Here is a 22,991-nt window from a genome sequence, read left to right on the forward strand (position 1 = left end):
GTGGTATTTGGATAGATCCTGGGGAAAGGAACAGAAGACTCTTGCAGAGTGTACTTTGCATTTCCACTAGCTCACTAAACGAGCAGGCAACTCACTCAGCACTGCTGCCACACCCACTTTGCACTAGCCCTGCCTGATAAAACCAAAGGGAAGGCAGCAAGAGCTTGGAGTTATGTACAGCTTGGAACACACTCAGGACTCAAAGGTGCTCAGATCAAGAGAGAGTACAGTCCCTCCTTCCAAGGACAAACACAGCAGTTCCTGAACTCTTGAGGCTTGCTTCTGCATGTTCAACACTGCAGCTTTTGATCCTGTTGGGACATGCAGTGGATGAAGTGAGGAACATTGCTCATCTGTCACGTCACAGCAGGCCTAAAGGAGAGCTGGACTGATGGGTGTAGCCCAAGTTAGAGGCATTTGTTCGAACCTCTGCTATTGCCACCTCCTTTATTTAACAAGCTGATGCAGTGTTTTTAACCTGTTTGAGTCTAGCCATGTTACACATGGACAGTGCTTTCTGTAAACTGCTGCTTCTTGAAGACAGTTCGCATGCTTCTTGTGATAAAGCCTTTAAGATACAGGGAAGAAACATGACTGTAAGCCTCATCCAAGTCCCCTCCTTTCAAGCATGAGCAGCTCCCCAGTCCCCTCAGAAACTCCACAGCTGGGACCAGAGCACAGCACATCACAGGCACCACAACCGTGGTGATGCTCAGCTCACCACAGCGGCAGATGCCACCCCTTGCAGCTGGACCATGGCCATGCTGAGAAGTTCCAGCTGTCCTCCCACACAAGGGACATGCCAACGTGTTCAGATAACCTATGAGTTCCCCACACACAAAAGACTTGGACCGATTACCAGGCGGTTTGCATCACATTTGATTTTACTGCTTATTTCATTTGCACTTCAGCAGCTCCGCTATCTTCTGCTTCCCAGAATCAACATGCGGAAAAACAAAGATGCAACCAGCAGGTCTTTGTGGGGACCTGGGTTTCTGACCAGATCCCAGGCAAGAAGTACTGGGCAGCGAGCAACCGAGCCTGTTGCTGCACGCTCTGCCCAGTGGTTTGCACCGGGATGAAGGGCTCTGCCTGCGGATAAAGCATTACCCCTGCCTAAGTCTAATCACACACAAATTGGCCTCATGCATTTGCAGCTACTCGTGGTTTCTAAGTCACCTAGTTTATAACAATAATTTTAAAGGCAATGTTTTTGAAAAAGGAAATGAACAAGCATAAAACCTGTAAAAAGGGGAAATTAATGTGGGATTTCAGACATGTTATTTATCTTCCTTTCTGCCTCTGTGCAATACTGTAGGGATAAGCACATAACTAGCTGCTTTAATATTTATTCCTATTATAGGAAAAGTAAACATTGCTGATAAGTCACTGCTTTCCAGGATTAGATTTCATATTTTAGAGACTGCTTTAAATTAATGCAAAAGCAAACATTATCTTTTCTTCTTATTCATATATTTCCCTAATGAGTTCCAAGCAAATTGTGCCTACTTATATTTTATGATTTTAAATAATTAAAACATTTTATGGAGGCAACTAAAATTCTCCCCAGAGTTAGCAGAAAAATTATTGATTGAACAGATCTCAAGCTACAAGGAAAAAATTATTATTTAGTTTAAAGGCTGATAATTTTATTCCTACTCAACCTACTGAATAAACGAGGACTGTGCATTTTTACAGCAGCCTTTTGAGTTATGCTGGGGTAGGGACATGGGGTTTGTTGGTAAACTGAAAGCAGTAACTTTCTGACACTGTGAAATTAGGTTTGCAGGAGAGTTAATGATTGTTGCTGCTGTCACAAGTAAATGCAATGCCCAGCTACTGTGTACACGCACAACACCAGTGTTAGTTTTAACACGCTTTTTTCTCTTTCTATTTTGAGGAAGCAAACATTAGGACTTAACTTCTAAAGGCTCACAAGACATGCATCTCTTTGGACTAAACTCAGCGATTAAAAAAAAAAAAAAAAAAAAAGGAGATCAAAATTTAGGAGTATACAAATAGACTGATCCAAGACAGTGGTTTCCTTGTTTGTTTAAAAAAAAAAGGCGTTATTGTTTACCCTGCAGGTCCTGCCATTTTCTCTCCAACAGGTAAACTCACACAGGCTGTGCCTCACAGCACTCAAGGCTTACTTCATTTCTGTACAAGGTGTGTATTTGTGAGCTGCCTACTACAAGCAGGCATCGCTGGTGCCTGACATAGGTGAAAACCTGAAGGCAGGAGGAGTGCTCAGCTGCAATCAGAGGACCTGGAAAGCTTCATCAGGAAGCAATAGATGCCCTTGACTCCATGCTGAGCCATGAGGGCAAGAAGGGGGCATCAAGACCTTCCTGCTGCTCTGCATGCAGGGATCTGTCTGCCTCCAGCCCCACACAGAAGGTGGGAAAAGTGCTGTCACCCACAACTTCCACCCATCTCTTCAGCCCCAGGGCACACCAGCAGGACATCGCTATACTGTTTCAGCAGGGTCACCTTTGACGTCCCCTAGCCACCTAAATGTCAGATGCTATAAAATGCTCTCCCAAGCTACTTAATCCATCTTTTCAATGAGGAGTAATTAGCGGGGTCGTTCCAAAGCAGAAAACCACAGTTAATTGTCTAACTACTGTGCTGTCATATGTATTATATCAAAGAGATTAATACACCCTGAAAGAAATCACAGAGCCTTCTTCGGTTCCCTGTGTACAGCTGAGCTAGGTGGTATTCCAGTGAGCCCCTAAAGCATCCCTATTGCAGAAAAACATGAATTCACCATCAAGGTACAACTACAACATGATACTAAGTCAAACCCTTGACAAGGCTTTTCACATACCAAAAGCTGCAGTTTCTCCTCACACACACAGAGCCAGTTTCCAAGGGGGCTGTAGGTCTGCACATGACAGTTTGCCAGGAAGAAACCCCCTGCCCACACTTTTACTGTGGTGGGTTTGACCAGGAGATGTGGAGGACAAAAGAGACAAAAAGCACAGCTGCATTTAAACACACAGAGAGGCAGGGCCCCAAATTCCCTTCTGTGTGAGGGAAAGGGACCCAGGTGCCACCAAGGGCCCTCTTACTCCTTTCTCTCACCCAGCTTTGGTTACCCTGTTGGGTGCTGCCTCATTTTCTTTCCTTGATTTCCAGCACAGGCACTCACATGCCAGCTATGCTGTCATGCCCTTAGCACAAGCTTAACTTCAAGTGCAAGTTTAAACCTCTGACCACAGGTACGCCCTTAATGAGAACTGCAGACCTGCGGCTGGGGCCTGTCTGCTGAGCTTACAAAGCATTTAGGGCTACATCCACAGACCGCATTAACGGCACGTGGTCAAAGCTGCAAAGCTAAGCACCCAGAAGGTAACAAAAGACTAATTAAATTTGCACAAGAAATCCTAATTTTGACCATCCCCATTACATAGATCTTAGTTTTATGATCAACTGTTCATGTATTTTACCTTTTACATGCTTCTTCCTGACCTTCTTAGAGCTTATTTTACTCCTTTTGCCTTCAGGCTAACACAATGAGAACCTATAAACAGGGAAATACCCAGCCTAGACCAGTAGAGGTTTCCTAGGTCCCAGAAGGACCAAGTGGCCTCATGCTAAGGTCACATTTCTCCAGCAGAAGAGGTGGCACAAGTTAGGGAGACAGGCTCACCAACAGAAATCATAATTGTTTCTTCGATGTTTAATTATCTTTTTTTTTTTTTTTTTTTTTTTTTTTTTTACACCTTGTGGTCTAATTTCCTTGTATGGATATGAAATCAAACACAACAGCTACAGCAGCACCAAATCATTTCAATGACTCCCTTCAACTTTCCTCAAAGGGATTCAGAGGTATCAAGGAAAAGGGAAGGAAACAGAGAGCAAATAAGAATGAGTTTTTCTGTGCAACAGGAAAGCTATCCTACAAAAGGAAAGCAGTGAAACAAACTCCTTTATTTCCCTGGATAGTTCACTTTTCAGACACTTTCCCCTCTTCCCTCACTCCCTTGCTATAAAACAAGCCGAGCTCCCTGTGCCCACAGGCCTGTTGCCCAGGTGCCCGCTGAGGCCTGAGGCTGGCTGGCTGACACGTGCTGCCAGGCCACGGTATGCACATCAACAGCTTGTGGCCCTGCCCTGCCAAACCACTTACAGCAGTACTCCCTATTTTTAAATCCAGAAATTCCAGGCAGAACTACGGAATGATCTCATTTTATGAAGAAGCGCCTGAAGCGGCCTAAAGCACAAACCTCTCAAGGCAGCGGCTCTTGCTTCCTGCAAAATATCTCTCTCTGCACTTGTGAAGCAAGCAATGTTTTGTCTCACATAAATGACCAAATAACCTTGTTCCATGGCACGACAGCACCTTCTGGGACACAGGTGTGCTGCTAAGAGAAACTTCTGGAAGCAGCAACCAACAAGCAGCTGCAGCACAGTTCTCTGCTACTGCTTCCGGCAAAGAGGAAACAGGGATATTGAGCCAGAGTGCTTAGACAGCCCCCAGAAGGAAGAAAAGTTGAAGAAGTGATGCAAATAGATCCAATAGCACACTCAAGTACCCTGATATAGTGAGGACCTCTCCTACGAAGTGCTAGGTTTCACCAGAAAACCTGACGGTCTTGTACCAGACTCAACCTTGTAGAATGTTTCACAATGAACTCTAAGAAAATAAAAGAAAAATGAAGTGTTTGAGCAATAGTAGGCAGACATCAGCCTTCTTTTACAAAGGCTGCAATGCGAACCTGCAGCCGGGCTAGAGTAACAGCACCCTAACAAGTTGCTTGTGAATTGCAGTTTACTTAAAAACATGTCATGAAACACTGGTTCCCAAAACACCAAACATTACCTCACACCTACCTGGTGCTGTTTCCTGGCAGGAAATACCCCCAAAGCCACCATTAAGAAGACTAGACAGAGCTGACCCCCCTGGATGAACACCCCAGGTACAGCCAGAAGCCTGCATCCAAGTACTCGCTCTCAGAAGCAGATGCTGCTAATTAGAGAAGTGAAAATCACACCAGGTGATCCTCGTGATTGTAACCCACCAAACCCACTCAAAAAGGTAGAGACAACGAAATTCACAAAACCTGTAAATTTGCCCTTCACAACACCATCATAAATAAATAAAATCTGAGAAACAGATTATCCCTCTGCTGCTCTCCAGACCACTGTCAGCCACCAATGCCCTCCCAGGGCAGCTGTCTGAGCCGCCACAGACCCTGCAGCCTTCACCCAGGGGCCTGCGAGCAGTCACCCCAACCCCTGGGCCCTGTTCAGGCCCAGGCAGCCACCCCCAAGGGTGGTCCTGGCAGAGTAGTGGGGCTCAAAACAGCTAGAGAAGGGGTTTTGACATGCTGCACTGGGACCAGGGAATGAGGCCCTGAAGACTAATGAGAGCCAAGGGGAGTGGGGTCAGGCAAGGCAGCCCCCAGCAGCAGGCGGTGGTAGCCCCGAGACAGCAGTGCTGGCTGTGCAGTCACAGCCCAGCCCTGTGGGCAGGCTGGTGTTCTAGTTTTGTCCAAGATACAGACTTTGTACATTCACAAAAGTAAACAAAACAGCCCTGACAAAACCTACCTCATCTTCCGCCCTTTACTGGAATATCCTGTGAGACAGCTTTCAACCGGTCCCTCGGTGTGGCAGGGATCTCAGCGCAATTGTCACAGCAGCGGGGAGCAACCGGCAACAGCTTCCTGGCGTGGGACTGCTGCCTCACGAAAGTGTACATGTGCTTTATGACAGGACAGGCGCTGGTCATGGAGTTGCTCGGCTCTTTCCCCTGTTCCTGCACTTTAAATGCTTGATTGGGACCTAAATTAACTGTAGAAACAGGGCGTGGGGAGATTTTGTGAACGACCTACGTGTCCCTGTGGTGCGTTGCCACCACAGTCTGTCCTGCCATGCCGTGGGGCCTGGTGCAACCAGCTGCCTGATTCTGGAAAGCCCCGGGTCAGGCAATGCTTCAAATTCCTCCCTTCTGGCCTCTGACAGAGGGCACATTCTGCCATCCTGTTGGCATACACAACCAGAACTTCTGGTTGGAAATCGAGGGCCCTTGAGCCATTTTGAGGCTGCCAGAGAAGGAGATAACCTGCCTCTCCAACCCATGTGGCTGGGCTCAGGGCGGGGATGAGCCCAGGCAGTGGCTGCAGGCCACTGGTGTTGGAGAGCCAGACCAAGGCTCCACAAGTGTCAATGCACACTGTCCTGCTTGCACACACACAGGTGTGGGTGACAGCCAGGTGCTGTGGCCTAAGGTTTCCCTCCCCTCCCGCTCTGCTTAGTTATCTAAGAGCCAGGCTTAGGCTTACTGCAAATATTATGTCCCCATTCACTCAATGAGCTAATCAAAGTTATGAGAGAAATATCAAATAAAGCAGCTCTTTCTGGTTTTATTTCGTTCCCCGGAGAGATCAGAAAGGAAAGCAGCGGCCACCAGGTGGCACACCCGCCCCACAGGCCAGCCTGGTGGCTCATGGCCCCCCCCGAGCCCCTGCTCGCCCCCTGCCCAGCCCGGGTAGTCCCGGCCGGGCCGAGGGGACAGCCACCCCTCCTAGCTGCTACCGGGACGCTTAAGAGATTGGGGAACTGCAGACAGTAAATTATGACAACGCTGTTTCAGCTGCTGCAGCAGCAAACTCCTCCATCCCATCCCTACAGAAAAAATATCCCTCCTCATAACTCTTACCTGGATAACACCCAAGCCCTAAACACAGCATAACTTTTGATTTCTCATATGAAAAATGTAAGCATGTCTAATAAAGATTTGGTTAAGGTGTGTTTTCAGTATCACTGCCATGGATCAAATAAAATGTCTAGGGACAAATGCCATTAGTTACTTGTGAGCTACTCCCTCCTCTCTCCTAACCACAGCAGGCTGGGGCTCAGATAGAGCACTTGTACCCATGACTCACATAGCACACCCAGCTGAGCTCCACGATGCACACCAGATAAGACTAATGAAAGTTAGTAAGAGCTGTTTAAATTTTAATGCTTATAGCATAGGTTGAGTAAACATGAAAGATTCTGAGTCACCAACAATGAGGAATTAAATAAGCAGAGTCCTGACTTTAGCATCAGGGTCTTCCCCCACAGACCCAGGACAAAGAACAACCAACGGCAACACCCACGGACTGTTGAAAGATTTCTGCTGTGCGCTACAGTTAACTGGCAGGAATTGTGGTGCAAGTATTTCAGTGGAATTGGTTTCAGCAGAAAATGCTCATTTAGAAACACGTGGTACAGTAAAGGTCAAACAGCTGGAGCTGAGACAAAGTCTGATTGCTTGCCATCTTTAAAACTGTCAGTGCTTTTCCTAACACTGGAAGTTAAATATGAGTGTACATAAGAAATCTGGATAATCTAACTAAATCTGTGTAAAACACACCACATTCCAATAGTACTTTTTAGAAGTTTGAAGTGTGTATTATTTTTCCAGAAACTTCTGTGCATGAAATTTTTGCCTTTTTTATGAGTGTATCTTACTCACAGCTAAAGCAAAAGCTAGTTATACCATAAGCTCACGAAAATGAATTTGTTTTTTTTTTTTTTTTGTGCTTTCCATTTGACCCAACAACACGTAGGAAGACTGACAACCATAAAGCAGGCCCAGGAACTTTGTAGTAAGGGAAACATCACTACAACACAATGAACACAGACCCCACAGTAATTGATATGCTTCATGTTTTTATTCCTATTCCAGATCAGGAACAAAAATATTCCATGGCAAAGGGAGGCTGACAAACACATTAGAACAGCTTGCAACAAATACAGCCTTTTCATGCCACAGAAGAACCCAACCAAATTTTTTCTTTGGGTTTTCCTTTTTGGTAGTTCACAGGAAGCATTTGTACTTGCTGTTCAATCACTGCTGCCACAGGTGACACCCAGGATTTTTAGTTTTTATCAACAATTAGTAGCTTACCTTGCATAGAATTGCTCCTGTCTTCACTGACTAATATAAGGAAGCAAGGACCTTTTATGTAAACAGGGTTGAATCATTTATACATGGCAGTCTTATCTCTTCAGTTCTACTTCCTGTAAAAGTGCAGTCACTAGGTTCAAACACAGCACCCTGTGCCAGCACACAGAGGATTGCCAGTAGTAAAGCCAAGCGCCAGAACAGGACATTAGAGGGCAGTATGCGATGCGCACTCCATTGCTACCTGGCTTTATTCCAGCAATGCCCAAGGGAAAGTTAAAAACCTAGGCCCCAGTGTTTGGGTGTGAAAGGCTTCCACACCCAAAGGAATTCCAAACAAGTTTCCTGGTTTCTTAAGACTGTAGTGCACAAGAAGCAGATTTAAGAACATACTACACCAAGCTGATCTGCGAGTGCAATGTTAGTTGATAAAACCTGGAGAATTTCTGCAAAATAGGAAGAATAAGTGTTTGAGTCACTCAGTAAGTTGTGTGGAGGGTGTAATTTAATATGCAAGGAGTTTTACTTAGCAAAGCTGATTACATCTCCTTGCAATGTGCACACAGACATCCACTATTCCAGCTGTACCAGGCAAGAATGCAATGCTACAGTTCACACAAACAAGATGCACATCCATCCTCAGGTCACTCACTATCTCAAGTGTTTTATTTTGCTCAGAACAACAGCTGAGAAAAGTCTGACTAGTGCTGAAAGTTATCATTAAGGCTTTTCACATTTTCTAACAAAATGAAAACATTTAAACTACCACCATTCCTCACCAAAAAACTCCAGTTACACCACTAGCTTCTGTAACATACTTGAAAAGAAAGTTTGAAAGCCATTTCTATAAGCCTTACTTGTGAGATGCCAGGAGATAAGACACCAACCTTCTTTTTCTTACTTAAGGTAGCAATTTATGACAATATTTTAGGAAGCTCAACATTTTCACATTTAACTACTGCAGAGCCCTTGTAATTCTCGCATTGCCTATCAGTGTCATAACAAAGGGAACTGCTTAAGGTTTCTAGGCTAAGAACTAGTGAAGTGATTCACATGAAAATAGTAAAATAAATGTGTTCAGGCTTTTCATCACTAATTTGTAGGAAGAAGCAACAAGAAACTCTGAAGATCTTCTTTTGCTTCATTTGGCTATAACGTAACCTCAAGAATGACAAATACAGATGAGCTAACAGTGAAGAAAAGGGCTAGGGTAGTTGGTTCCTGAAACACCAAGTGTCAGACCACTACAGCCTTATCAGAATCCTCCAAAAACCAGAGCAACAACAGTACTGTAGCCAGTGTTGGTTTAAGGATGCAAGGCATCCCTCATAAGCGAAGACAGTCCTTTATTTGCCCAAGTGCTACAGTTGGATGATGCATGCAGGCACACTTTTTTTTTTTTATTATTTCTGGGAGAAGCCTGGAGATGCTTTGTGTCACACCAAAAAGAGAACAGGGAATAAAACTGAATTGTCTGGCCACACAATCTCTAGCTTTAGAAGAGCTTGTGTATAAATACTTTGAAGTATATCAGCTCAAACATTTGCATGCAATTACAGAGTAACAAATGACACCTTATGTGCTGCTGCTTCCATCACCAACTGGTAGAAGTGTCCCAAGAAAAGGGTATTCAAGTGAGAATGGCCCTAAGGTTCTCTGAAATGTAAGTCTAGTGACCTATGCTGCCAAGCCTTCTCTTTTCCATGTAAAAAAAAAAAAAAAAAAACTGTTCGAAGACACTACCAAGCCCACTCAAGAGGCTGAGATGACAGCATAAGCTTGGTTCCACCTTCTGCAAAGAAGGTGGCTCAATTATTCCATAGCTAAAGCCTGGACACAGGCAGTTCACTGTAGTATGTAATTCAAGAACGAGGCCAACAGCACAAGATGGACCAAGATCTCAAGTAAATCACTCAGATGTTTAGGGGCATTAAATAACCTAACACATCCCAAAGAGTTTGCAAAACAGACAGACATTCACAACCATAACCTAGCCCCCTTCCTTTTAAAGGCATGTGAACTACAGGCTGCAAGACCAACTGTAAAGAGATAGCTTTCTCAGCTGAGACTAAAGAAACAGACTCCAAGCAATTCCCTGCAGAGAACAAGATCTTACTCTTAAACGTAAGAACTGTGACTCCATGTAATACATCCCACATTAAAAGCAACCACAGCTACTTATGCATAACCTTACGAGTTTGATTTTAAGAGATGCTACCCTAGAAAAAATACGAAGTTTTTCTATTATTCCACATTTCTGATCATATCTACCAAGATTTATTAGTCAATGGGAAAGCAAAATTGGATATATTTTCCTCCATTTCCATTTAAAATTAAGTCTTTATTTATTTTAAGCAGAAACCTTCAAAGCAGTTGGGCTAAGCAGGCTGTTGTACCATGACACCATTACATTCAGTTGCAGAGAAGTCGCGCTTCAAACAATTTTAAGCAAAACAAGTGTTTGTGGGTTTTCTCCCTCCACCGTTGGGCAAAACATCAAGGAACAGTTTTTAAATGTCTCAATGTGGCAAGCATGTCTTTCTGCATTCTCTACATCAGCAGGCCAACTAGTAATGCAGTTAGGTCTTGCCCATGGAACAACAGAGGGAATACAACCATCTGATATGACAAACCTTACCTGACAAAAAAAAAAAAAAAAAAAAAAACACATTCAATTTGCTTGAGGAATATAACTGTTTGGTGAAAACCAGCCATATTCAATGTTGTCATGGGTGGGATGGGTCCTTAATTGTACAAAGATACAGAGCACTACATCTTGGGTTGTTTTTAGTTTAACTTAACTGAGCACTACCCTCTTATCTTGACTCTTAAAATATCTGAGGCACAAGTATGTGTGTGTACTTGTTTTATTCATAATTTGAGTTGTCTCGGGATACCAAATGTATTTCTATTTAAGGTGATATAACAAAACTGTTGACCTCATTTCAAGACATCCACTGATCCATTTTTCATTCAATGGTAATATCGAATGTTAAAAGGAACATAAAAACAAACATGCACACAATTGTACAGTTTTCATAAATGTCTATTTCATTATTTGTGGGTAGCGCATTAAACAGTTAAATACATTTAAATAATGTTTAAGTGACTGCACTAATGCAGAATTGTAACTAGATGGGTAACCAATTTAACTAGAAACCAGCTAACAAGTAACTGTCTAAATACTTCAAATACAGCTCTTGTTCTAGGTCATCCTTCTTGGGAAAAAAAGCCTGCTGGTCACATTGGAAATACATTTTAAGGCCAAATTCTTCCGATATCCCTTCTCTGCAGCAGTTTCTTCACCTTTTTAAGCCTCCAATTCCAGGCCAAGGCCAAGTTTATGGCCACCAGCATTGATGCTCTTTCCATCTATCAGAGCAGACAGAGTAAGCTTCACACCTGTAAGATGTTAGAGAGAATGTTTACAGCATATAGTCAGAATAGCTTTAACTGCAACTCAACCTCTGTCATTTCAAGTCCCAGTTGTAGCTCTCAGTGCATTACTTTGCTCCCAATTACTCTACAGAAGAATTCATTTATATATGAAATATACCAAAAGCTAGTCATGTGAATCAAGCAAACTAGATGTTTTTTTAAAATACTATTTTATAAGCCACATATCTCCAAAGACTCCACTTGGTAAGTGCACAGAAAATTTCTTCTTCTACATTATGGTATGCATGAAAGAGAAACTGAATAGAACGACAGACACTTGTGCCAAGGAAGGGGGGGAATGAAAACTATGTATTTTACTAAGTTTCAAATGAATAACTAACTAAATAGTAAGGTAGCATTAACAGGTGTTTTCATATTTAAACAGAACAAGTTCAGTTTCTCTGTTTTTTTCTGAACATGCAGATCAGAAAGTGTGCTGTTTTGATTAATAAGCATTTTTCGAGATCTGCTATTGTTCAATAAAATAGGTCAGGAAAAAACAAAGCTAGGAAAGGCTTCTTGCACAGCCTTAAAGCTAAGCTATCCAACAACAGTCAACTGTTAAATAAATAAATGAGTAATATAAAGCAGAAATACCACTAGATAGTGTTATCTGTCTTGTTTATCTAAATGTTAATGTGCAACATAATCTGCTGTCAAACACCTACTTTTCAAGACAAAGATATTCTGAAGAATCAAAATAGTTGCATATCAATACACAGATCTCAAAACTCTTCTGTGTGATGCATGGAAGATATGTATGCAAAAGTCACGCATGTGAAAGTCCTTACCTGGCCTCAGGGTCTGGGTGTAACCCACTCCAACTAGACTAGAATTGTTCACTTTTGCCTAGAGAAAAATAAACAAACAAACAATTGAAACATAACTGAAGAGTTCTTTATTACCATTCAGGAGCCAGAACTTAATAACCAAACCCAGTATTACTTTTTTCATTATCTCTGTGCTTACTACACTGTCTCTCTAGCTATGCCTATGCCCCACAACTTAAGCTGAAAAACTGAAACCTATTTACATGCAGACAGGTCACAGGGACACTGAGAACTGCTACTGGAAAGTAGTTTGGCAAGTGAACTTACACCCATTCTTTTCAGAAGGCCATAACAACTCACCACCAGTTTCCCAAAGTAAGACACATTTGAAGAATCCTCCAATAGTATCTTGCAGGACAAGTCAAACAGAAATTGCTTCATAACACAGTGCAAAAATTCTCTCAGTCTGCATCACTTGCTCTACAGAATGATTCCAGCCTCATAATGAGCAAAGCTGTTCTGCAATATCATCTTTGTAACCATCTCTTACCAGTTCTCACCATGAGAACTGGAGTGTTTCCAAAAAGACTGTTCAGAAAGATCTGTAAGCTTCGGGTCAGATTTGAAGGTTGTGTTGTCTGTCTTTTTTAATATATAAATGTGAAGTCCTGCAGAGCAGGGCAACATTTGAGAGTCAGATTCTAAAAGAGATGTTGCTATATGTAAAGTAGAATGATTTAAATACTGCTTCTTTTAATTGTAACCATCTGGATTTTAAGAGTAGCTTTTACTAGACTTTTTGACCAATTATCTTTTGTACTAACAACATACATATGCTCAGGAACTGAAAAGTTGTTGTTTAGAATAACCCTTTTGGTTAGAGGCATACTTACAGAGATAGAAGCAGTGGAATCCAACTTGTATTTAGCTGCAATACCGAAGCGAGTGCTGTTGCTACCTGCTGTCCAGGACAGGTTTACAGCAGTTTCAAGATTGTCACTCACTTTCTGGTAAATAGACCCACCAAATTCAGAACCATCATTGCTGCACAAATATGAAAAAAAAAAAAGTTACCTCCTTATATCTACTTAATCCCAAGTTCTAAAAAACAGTTCATCTTATTCAAACGAGAGTCAGAAACTTTGAGTTGTTCCACACTTCTACGTTGGGTTAAGGAAGATGAAAAAAAACTTCACAGCAAAATTAAACTGCAATAATCCACAAAAATATCTTTCAGTTTGCCACAGCTAACTCTCCAACTAATTTTAAGTACTTCAACAGGATTCCGGTTTACATGCTTAACCTAACAGATAAATGTTAATTACGAGGAAACAAGCATTCTGAATTTGATTACTGAACATACCTGATGTTTCTAATGAATTCAAAGATTTTTTTAAAAAAACCGTCACAGTATTTGAGATTACTGAAGTGAAATGCAGTTCTTACAGCTTAGACTAAGGTGCTTTGCAGCTAACCCTGCCTCAACTTCCACAAACCCTGATGGAACAATCACTCATCTCTTTCCAAAATAGCTTGGTTTTGAAACAGAGGTGTTATGTCCTACATAAACACACTGAAACAATGGCAGTTGGTATTAGATTGAGAACACCATATTCTTCAGTAGATTATGATCAGCTTGTTCTGAAGGACATCCAAGATCTCTAAACACCGCAATTTGAAAGAAGTTCAAAACCAAGATGCCGTACACTTTAGTTGCACTCTAAGCATTTCATGTACTCATCCCATATATGCAAGATGAAGAAGCTACTCAAGATGTCCAACAGCAAGGCTCTGTTCTTGCTGCAGAAACTACCTTTGACCTACTTAAATAGCTCAAGGCTAATTGCTACCTCTAACAAATCTACTACCCTTATATTATAGTCAGGTACAGTTCAATGTATTGGGCAAACTAGAAGCAGCATTATGATCAACCCAACATATCTGGGAGTTATGCATACTGCGCTTCCATTTTTGATTTCAGCATCTGGAAAACTGCAGCACATATTAAGCTTTAAACGATAAGCTATGAGTGAGTACTTACTGTTTTGAAACGAGAAACTAACGTCCGTTTAAATTTGCTATTCAAAGGAAGCATGCTACTTAAATGCTTGAAATACCAAGAGGTGCTTGGAAGGCATTTGTATTCTGACTAGAGTGAAGGGTAAAGAAAACCTGCTTCTGCAAAACTGGACACAATTTTAAGTACTTACACATTAGTGTGCAGTTGGAAGTCTCCAGTCTTGTAACCCACAGAGAAGTTGTTCCTTGTCAATTTTGATTTGGCACTATCAAAAGTCATCTGATAACCAGCCAGCCAGCCTTCATAACCAAAGACAGCTGAACCATGGATTGCAGGCCCAGCAAAGTCAAAGTCAACATCACAACCGAGGTTTAGGCATTCACGTTTATATGCTGACTTGATTTTACCACTCTTCTTTCTGAAAGAGAGAAAAGGTTATTTTAAGATAGTGCTTGATCTTTCCTCAATGAACTGCCAGATTTGAACCATATGCCTCAACAGAACATTGAGCCACACACGTGCCTCCTCTAGACTGGTCCAAAGCATAGGTAACCCACCAAAAATACAGAAAAAACATCAAAACACATATTGTTATAAAGACAGAAACATATTCATCCCTCCTGTAATATTCCAACTAAGTATTTCTATCCCAGAAAATGAGGAAAGCAGGCTGTTGTGAAGTGTACAATACTAAGCCTGTTGAACAAGATACTTTGCTGAACAGCAGAAGCCTTTAGTAGCATTGGGATTTGCCAATTTGGATCAATAGCAATTGATTTGACAGACCAGATGGCTATTTACCAACCATGGATGTAGGTAGTCACACGGTAAAGAGTTAAAAATTCTTACCCTGTATTTGGTGAGAAAGTTGTATCAAACGTCAACTTCAAGCCTTTGGCAATCTAATTGGAGAGAAAAGACAACACTATAAATACAGTTCTGCCAGTCAAGTAAGTGAGCTGAATACTTTCCTAATCTATTACCTGATCTTCAATTGCAATTTCTGTTCCCAGAGTGTTATCTGTGTTCCATTTTTCTGTGAAAGTCAGCCCATACTCAGCCCACTTGTATTTGGTCTCCAAGCTCCCATTAACTTTTCCAGTGTCGGTGTTCGAAGAACCAGATGTTGTGAACTCCTAAAAAAGGACAGTGTCCATGTAATACTGAAGATACATGTGACCATGGAAGTCTTACACAATGACATAAGACCCTTCTTCATGAAATATTAAGATCTTGTTATGCTATGTAACAAGCTGAACAACAACAGACAACTTGGGGGACAGACGTAACAGGAACTAACAGCCAGGTGATTCACATCCACACAGAAGACTCCCCACCACCTCACCCCCATTTCAACTGGGATGTTTGTGTCAGCATTACAAAAACATATTGGTTTATAAAGTAACTCAAAAGCAAGGCTGTAGTTACTATAAGCATTCTGTTCTAAAGGAAAGGAATTCCTCAAATATAAGGTTACCTTTGATACTCGTAACAAGCAAACCAAAAGCCAAACCAAGAATCTTTAATACTTGACAGCACATTCCCCTGCTGGGAATGACAACTTGCAACTGATACAGGATTCACATGAGAGCCTGTATTCTGCATAAAGTTTTAGCAGTTATTACTGGTAGTCCTTGACAGAAACAACCTGAAATAAATGTTAAAACTATAACAGGATCATAGGGCTCTGCAAACACAGCATGTAACACACCTCTAACAGCTACTTATTCTTATAACTTCCTGTTCTGATTGGCACCAGGGATCTACCTTTACACCTTGCAAAGTCTGCTCCAGAAATAGATAAAAGTCATGGAAGGCACTGCTTGCGTGACCAAGCCATCTTGCATGGAACATCACTGCAGCCCTTTACTACTTTTAAAGAAGAGCCACAGATGCCAAGTGCTAATTTCACTACCAACTACTTCATACAGGTATTAAGATGTCAAAAAGTTCCAAAAACACAAACAGTACCACAAACAACTTCTGTGTACCGTAGTTGAAATACACATATGTGTGTGTATATATATATATACACACATGTATGTCTGCTGTTTGTTAGCCTTCAGGCATAAGATGAAGGACAGCTAATAACCCTTTTTATTTTACGAAGATTACTAAAGAGCTGATTTTATTTATTGGCCCATACTGCAATACCAGTGTTATATTCAGAAGTCTGCGCTTTAGGTGCTTCTGAAATTATTTTTACACCAAACATTTATCATTAATAAAACTAAATGTACTTAATAGCATCTGGAAGATGCCCTTCCGTCATTAAATAATCATCAGAACACCCACCCTCCCCCCCCCCCAAACACAATGAATAAGTATTTGAACTCACCACTCCACTTGCAGATTTTGTTTTCACATCCAGCTTCACCAACCCAAACCCTTAATAAACAGAAGTCGAAGTTTAAAAGTTGTGCTTTAATTAAGACAAGATACACTTTCCAAAAGGTGTTTTCCCAACCTCACTGCTGAGACTGCTGTGTATATACATAAACTACAAAAACCACCATAGACTGACTTCCGTAACACTCAAATTACAGATACTACTGCAGCTAGAGGAGGCCGCCCTAACAAGAAGCCAGGAGCTCTGTTCTGTCATCACCCAACAGTAAGCAGGGAGTAGCTGCTCGGTTGTATACTGCACATCTAACAAGATAATACCCAAGAATTAACGTATTTACTGACAAGATCCATTCTCTTGTGTTTCCTTGATGGCATATACTATGTACTCAATGCTATTTGAAGAGCTATCCTAACGCATAAAATTCTGTCTGAGCACTAAGAAGAAATATCTCAAAGGAAAATCACTAGGAAATGCACAGCTATTGGACTTGAAAGGTAAGTAGGTTTATGCAAATGTCATTTCACATTTTTACCTCCGACCTGAGTGTTGATCTTGGTGAAAAAAACCCTGCATGAATTCCTGAAGACTAGAAATAAACAGCACTGCAAGTAAGCAGATTTAAACTGTGCAACTGCCTATTAAGCATTTACAGATTTTGATTTTTATTATCCCGAGAGCTACTCTTCCTGCTATCCCAAAAGAAGCACTATAATGTTACAGGGTAATATATGTTAAATATATATTTGTAGCTCCCCTTTCTATACCAACAAATGCTGTGGCACAAAGATCAGTACAGGAAGTGTGCTCCTAAGCTAAGTAACAGTGGATGCTCAGTCTCACATACTTGTACACCTCTTTCCTGACATGTGTGGCTAAGGCAGTGAGGTTTAACAGACTTCACATCAAAATAGCCCACAAAAAGCCTCCAGTGATCTGTTATCAGCTGACAGTAATGACACAAAAGAAACATATCCTCCCCAGAAACACAGGCATACGAGTATTCAGCTTTACATACAAGCTACATACAGCAGTCAATTCACTGCTGCAACACAGACCATGCTTTATTTTGTAAGAGGTGCTATTCTTACCATATCCTTTATTGAAGATATCTCTGGCAGATTTGCCAAGGTCTGCATACGACGGAGGAATTGCCATTGGAGCTGAAAGGTAACAAGGGTAATTAATAGTCCATCTTTTACCATACACACACACCCCGAAGTGTTACCACAACTCTTAAAGATGCTTTCTGTAAGGCAGATTAGTCCACAAAGGCAGTTAACAGACACGTGGTTCAAACAATTACAATGTTCTGTGAAACACACAGATTTTCAGTGATGTTCACCATGAACATTGTGTTTGCTGTGCATATGTAACCTGATTATTGATGAGAAATTGTCACTTTTCAAGCCGACTTCACCACACACCTTTCATTACTACAAGCTAATAGCTCACATTTCCAGAGTTGGCAGTAACCAGTGAAAACCAGGAAACCGGAAATATGAAAAACTAATTGAGACTTATTTCTGCAAGTCCTACAAAGCCAAATTTAACAGATGCCTATGAAAGTTATTTGAGAAGATCTACGTTTCATTTTTAAAATGTGAAAGCATGAGACTTAAAATACAGGGCAAAGCAGACACTAAAATTTAGACCTAAGATTTGGCATGGATCTTTGAGGGATGTTACCTAGCCATCACTCATATGAAGGTCTTCCACCCTACAAAGTACAAGAGCTTATGTTGGGGGGTGGTTCCTGTTAGCTTAAAACAAACAGTAGTAGGAGTGCTGGATCAGTGAGAAAATGACTTTTAAGGAGAGCTTCCAGACAGGGAGCTTCTGACAATCTCACTGTTAAAGAACCCATCGTTCAAGACTAGCCATGGCCCAGTCCCCCCAGCCTGCTGGATACCAGCCCAATGCCCCACACAGGACCACGTGGTGCTCCTCCTCCCCATGAAGATGCTCTCTATATTTATCTTCCTTAGGTGATTGCTTTCCCACTACTTCAACAGCAAAATGTCATAAGTAGGGGCATTGTATTTAAGTCTTAAAATGCAGAAAAGGGAGCATATTTCAAAGACTTAGTAATTTTCCTCAAAGGGCCAAAAAACAAAGGGGAAAATACTAACTAGACAAACACAATAAAAAGCCTTAACGCAGAAACAAAATGAGAAGTCCTCTCTTATCTTTTAAAATTAATCAGTCATTTGTTTTGCTGAAAGCCAGATGAACATAATTCACTGTTCATCCTGCTCTTGCATGGGTTTTGTTTTAAAGTAAACAGAAAAGCATCCTTAGAACCTAAAAAAATAAGGGCAGTACTCTCATATATTAACTTTCAACTGAAAGCTGAAAACATGACTTCCAGTTTTAGAAAGCAATTTTAACTAAGATTTATATTTCCTTCTACACATCATTATGAGTGTATTCAATAATAAGGGATTGGAGGCAGGCTTTTTATTCTTTTTTTTAAAAGTCCCTTTCATCTTCTCTTGGCCTTATCTGCATAAAAGGAGAACTTGCCTGAATCAGGCAAGATATTCCTGATTCGGAATAATTTCCTGTAGGGCATCATTCCACTAAACACACTGTTTTAGAATAGCATCCATACAAAATACTACCTGCCAGCTATAGCCTAACTGTAAGCAACTGCTACTATTTAAAAAGTTTTTTAGCATGTAAGAAAAAGCCTTGTGCCTAAACATCGTTCCTCCAAAATTTGTTTGCTCATTGTCCAGAGTACCTCTCCCCATCTTCCTAAACCACAAGAGGAAGACTTGAACTGCATCATAGCAAAATCATATACATTTACAGTTTAGCTAAAAATAAATTAAAAATAAATCTTTAGTAAGGAATGCTAAGCTCCACATCCAAGCCAGTAGATAAAGACATCCAGCACTTACTGGAGAGTATTAAGAAAACAGACTTCTTAACAGAGTCATTTGTCTGTTAAAAAAATTACTTGAACATACTTGAATCTTGAAAAGGCTCAGCCCAAGTTAAAGTCCGCAGTAACTAAGATAAGCTTCAGGAAAAGATTCAATAGCGGAACAGACACAAGTCCACATGTCATCACAGGGAATGATTTCTGTAATCTAGTCAATAAAACTATGAGATATAGGACCAAATTATAAGAAATTACGGGAACAGTAGTCTTCCCACACTCTAAATCCCTGCTGTACAATTCATTAGTAGTTTAAAATAACAGAGAAGGTTTAGCTACGTACTTCTCCTCTGAATAAGTCTCTAGCCTTTAGCATAGGCATACTTTGACAGCACAAATGAGCTTTTCTTTCTTGTTTTAAATACTTAAAATCTGAATAGACAATCACTACAGATATTTATATTAAGCCATAAAGGCCTGCAAGGTTAACAAACTGGTATCTGTCTAAATTTAAATAAATACTGCAGTGAAAGGATGTCGCTGTTTTATCCAGCCAAGTTAAGCTTCCTCCCTATGTGAGGAAGCTGACCAGTATTTGTCAGACATTCCAGTCTACAGATCTAAGTTTCATGATTAAAAGTTAAAACAGCTTATGACCTTCAAGCTACTATTTTACTTCTTTACTAACAGTGATACAAGAGGAAAAAAGGAAAAAGCTCAAGTTAGTTTTTGGTATACTAAACACTTGATAAGCTAGTGTCATCATGAGAAAGCTCATTAAATGAAAACAGGGCCAAAAAAACTCATTCCTGTTTCCTCTAGAGTTGGTAAGATAGCTAGGTCTGCAAACTCTTACAATCAGAAGCAATTTTCTTCAATCCTGTTTTGACTGCCTTTCATGTAAACTAGTAATTAGAAGTGCCTAAAATACAGGTAACACTTAATGACAATAGGTTGGTTGTGAAAGCAACTGTCGGATCTTATTCTTCATTTCATAAACATAGAATGCACTGGTAGCAAGTGGGAGCTCCACCCTAACCTTTGTTTCACTTTATCCCTCTTTAAAAAAAAAATCGTTAAGGAATCTGTTACTCAAGATCCACAAATAGGCCTTCTTCTAATGTAAAATAAGAAAAAAGAACAGGAAAAAAAGTAAAAATGTTGTCAGAATGATTACATGACAACTTTCCTTCGAGGTAGCATTTCAAAACTGTGTCGCACCCTGTAATTAAAGGAATGCCAAGGACTTCTATAAAGATTTCTAGACCTCAGGATATTGAAGATCAAGCTAGAGGTCATGTAATGAAAAAAAAATTTAGCACTCATCCCATTTTGTAAATGGCAGCAACTACACTAAAATTGTATTCTGATATCGCAAATAGTAACAGATAAGTAGAAATTCCTAAAAATATTATTGTTAAAAATGTATCGGATACACTGACCTTTACACTGAGACTGCTCCTAACGCTTACAGAACAAAAAGAACCTCATTACCCTTGCTTCACCTGTCTCCCTACTTACTTCTCGGAGGCTGGCACACTACTGGCGTAGCCATAGCTAGGCCAATTTAGAGGCTCTACGGAGAAGGGAGAGAAGATTAAACAGCTGCGGGTTAGCCACGCGCTCACAAACCGAAAGCGGCAGCGCAGCGGAGCCCCCCCCACACCGCGAGGGCGAGGCCGCGGCCCGGGCCCCCCCCTTCCCCCTTCCCCTCCCCGGGCAGCGCCGGCCCCGCTCGGGCCCCGCCGCAAGGTGAACTCCCCGGCGCGGCCATCTTGGGCATCCCGCGCTGCCCCCCGCCCTTATGTAACCGCCGCCCGCACCGGGCCGGGCCGGGCCGCAGCCCCGAGGCACCGCGCCCGCGGGGCTCCACCGCCACCTCCCCCCCCCCGCGCACCCCCATGGCCGCTCCCGCCCCGCCGCCGCCGGGCAGCCAGCCCCAGCCCCAGCCCCGCGCCCCTGCCTCGCTCCCGGCCCCGCTCGCCGCCCCCTCGGCCGCGGCCGGCACCTGGCTGGCGCGGGAGGGCGGCGGAGCGGGGCCGGGGCCGGGGCCGGGCGGAGCGGGGAGGAGGCCGCGCTGCTGCAGGCGCTGGCACTGGAGGGCGAAGTGAAGGAGACACCGGTCCGCCCGCCCGCCGCCGCCCCGCAGGACCCCAACGAGCCAGGGCCGCCCCGCGCCCCGCCTCACCGCCGCACCACGCCGGGAGGCGGCCCCCGCCCGCCCGAGGCCGCCGCCGCCGCCCCGCGAAACGCGCCGGGGAGGGCGCGGGGGGACGCGGCAGCCGGCAGCCAGCCCCGAGCCCCCCGGGGGGCGCCGCGAGCCGCAGGCGCTCGCGCGGGCAGCCCCGGCGGCCGCGAGGGGCCCGCGGGAGGGCGGGGCTTGCGGCGGGAGGGCGGCAACGGCCGCGCCCGGCGCCTCACGGGCACCCCGGGGGGGGGGGGGGGGCGAGGCCTCTCCGCGCCCTGCGGCCGCGCACGGCGGAACTCGGGGGGCTCCTCGCGGGGTGCGGGGCCGCCACCGGGAGCGGCGGCGGTGACGGGGAGCTCGGCCGCAGCCCCGGTCACCGACACGGGTCACTGCGCGCTAGGCCCCGCAGTGTGCTCGGGCAGTGCCCTTAGGGAACAGCAGAAAGTCAAAGGGACACAGCTGCACGTTGCGGTGCTGCGGCAGGAACAGTGTAACACCAAACACCAACTGACCACCAAACACCAACAGTTCACCACAATACCGGGCACAACAGCAACTCCCCAGCTTATTAAAAAATAATAATAAAAAAAAAAAAAACATTAAGGCCCAGCATAATGCCAATCAGCATCTCTCAGTTACATCAAAAGATCAGCAACTGATTCACCTCTGTTAAAACCCAATACTTTCACAGCAGGACACCCAAGGGGCTAGTACACTTAATTCTGATACTCTTAAAGATGCCAGCTTGGCAGGCCTGTGAGGGAATGTATTGATGAATCAAGAAAGGAAACCACATGCTGAGAGAATAGATGACAGTAGACAAGCGGCCTGTCTTACTCTGCACTGGAACAGAGGTTGGGAATAGACAGAGGTCTCATTAAGTAAAAATACATTGTGGCATAAACTGTTCATTATTTAAAAACAGACATTTATTATTCATATCCACAATAGAAAAATCCATTCAGAATAAAAGTTAAGTTACTTACATCAGGCAGCTGGATCTCTTTTTAGCATTAATACTTTAGTCATGGATTGGCTGAATGTTTTTTTAAGCAACACAGGAAAGTGACTACTGCCCCACCCTAAGGGGAAAAGTACTGAATCACTTGCTTTATGAAACAAAACAGACATAATCCAAGACAGCAGTGCACAAACTCCTCCGTACGAACACTGCAAGCTTCTGTAGCTAGTGCCTGTTGCCCTGTCTTTCCCATGTTCACCACGTATCTCACAGCGGATCTTCTGTACCCCAGAGCACCAAGGAGGAATGCCTTCAAGCCCACCATAATTTATCAGTTTTATCCTGGACCTTTCTTCCTACAGCCTGGGCCTCGCTCTCATCCCCCAGCACACATACATCCCATACAGCTGTGCTTGCTCTAAATGAGCTTGCTTCCACTTGTAACTAATCAGCTCTCACATACATGCCACTCAG

At 42.9% G+C, this 22,991-nt stretch overlaps 1 protein-coding gene across 2 annotated transcripts; it reads right to left on the reverse strand.

The window, feature by feature from the left end:
- Positions 1-10,755: 10,755 nt before the first annotated feature.
- VDAC2 (voltage dependent anion channel 2) lies at positions 10,756-21,535 on the reverse strand. Of its 2 annotated transcripts, XM_084289759.1 has the most exons (10): positions 21,377-21,478; positions 20,890-20,944; positions 17,573-17,644; positions 16,473-16,522; positions 15,118-15,270; positions 14,984-15,036; positions 14,325-14,552; positions 13,008-13,158; positions 12,136-12,193; positions 10,756-11,308 (listed from the first exon to the last, which is right to left on the reverse strand). In XM_084289759.1, the coding sequence occupies exons 2-10, from the start codon at positions 20,921-20,923 to the stop codon at positions 11,217-11,219; spliced, it is 891 nt and encodes a 296-aa protein (XP_084145885.1). In that variant the 5' UTR covers positions 20,924-20,944; positions 21,377-21,478; the 3' UTR covers positions 10,756-11,216. The 2 variants fall into 2 exon arrangements, with proteins under 2 accessions (XP_084145885.1, XP_084145886.1); XM_084289760.1 differs by lacking the exon at positions 20,890-20,944 and having other exon boundaries at positions 21,377-21,535.
- Between the last annotated feature and the right edge of the window lie 1,456 nt (positions 21,536-22,991).

This window comes from Netta rufina (assembly GCF_964035555.1).
Source record: "Netta rufina genome assembly, chromosome: 7".
NCBI classification, from domain to species: Eukaryota; Metazoa; Chordata; class Aves; order Anseriformes; family Anatidae; genus Netta; species Netta rufina.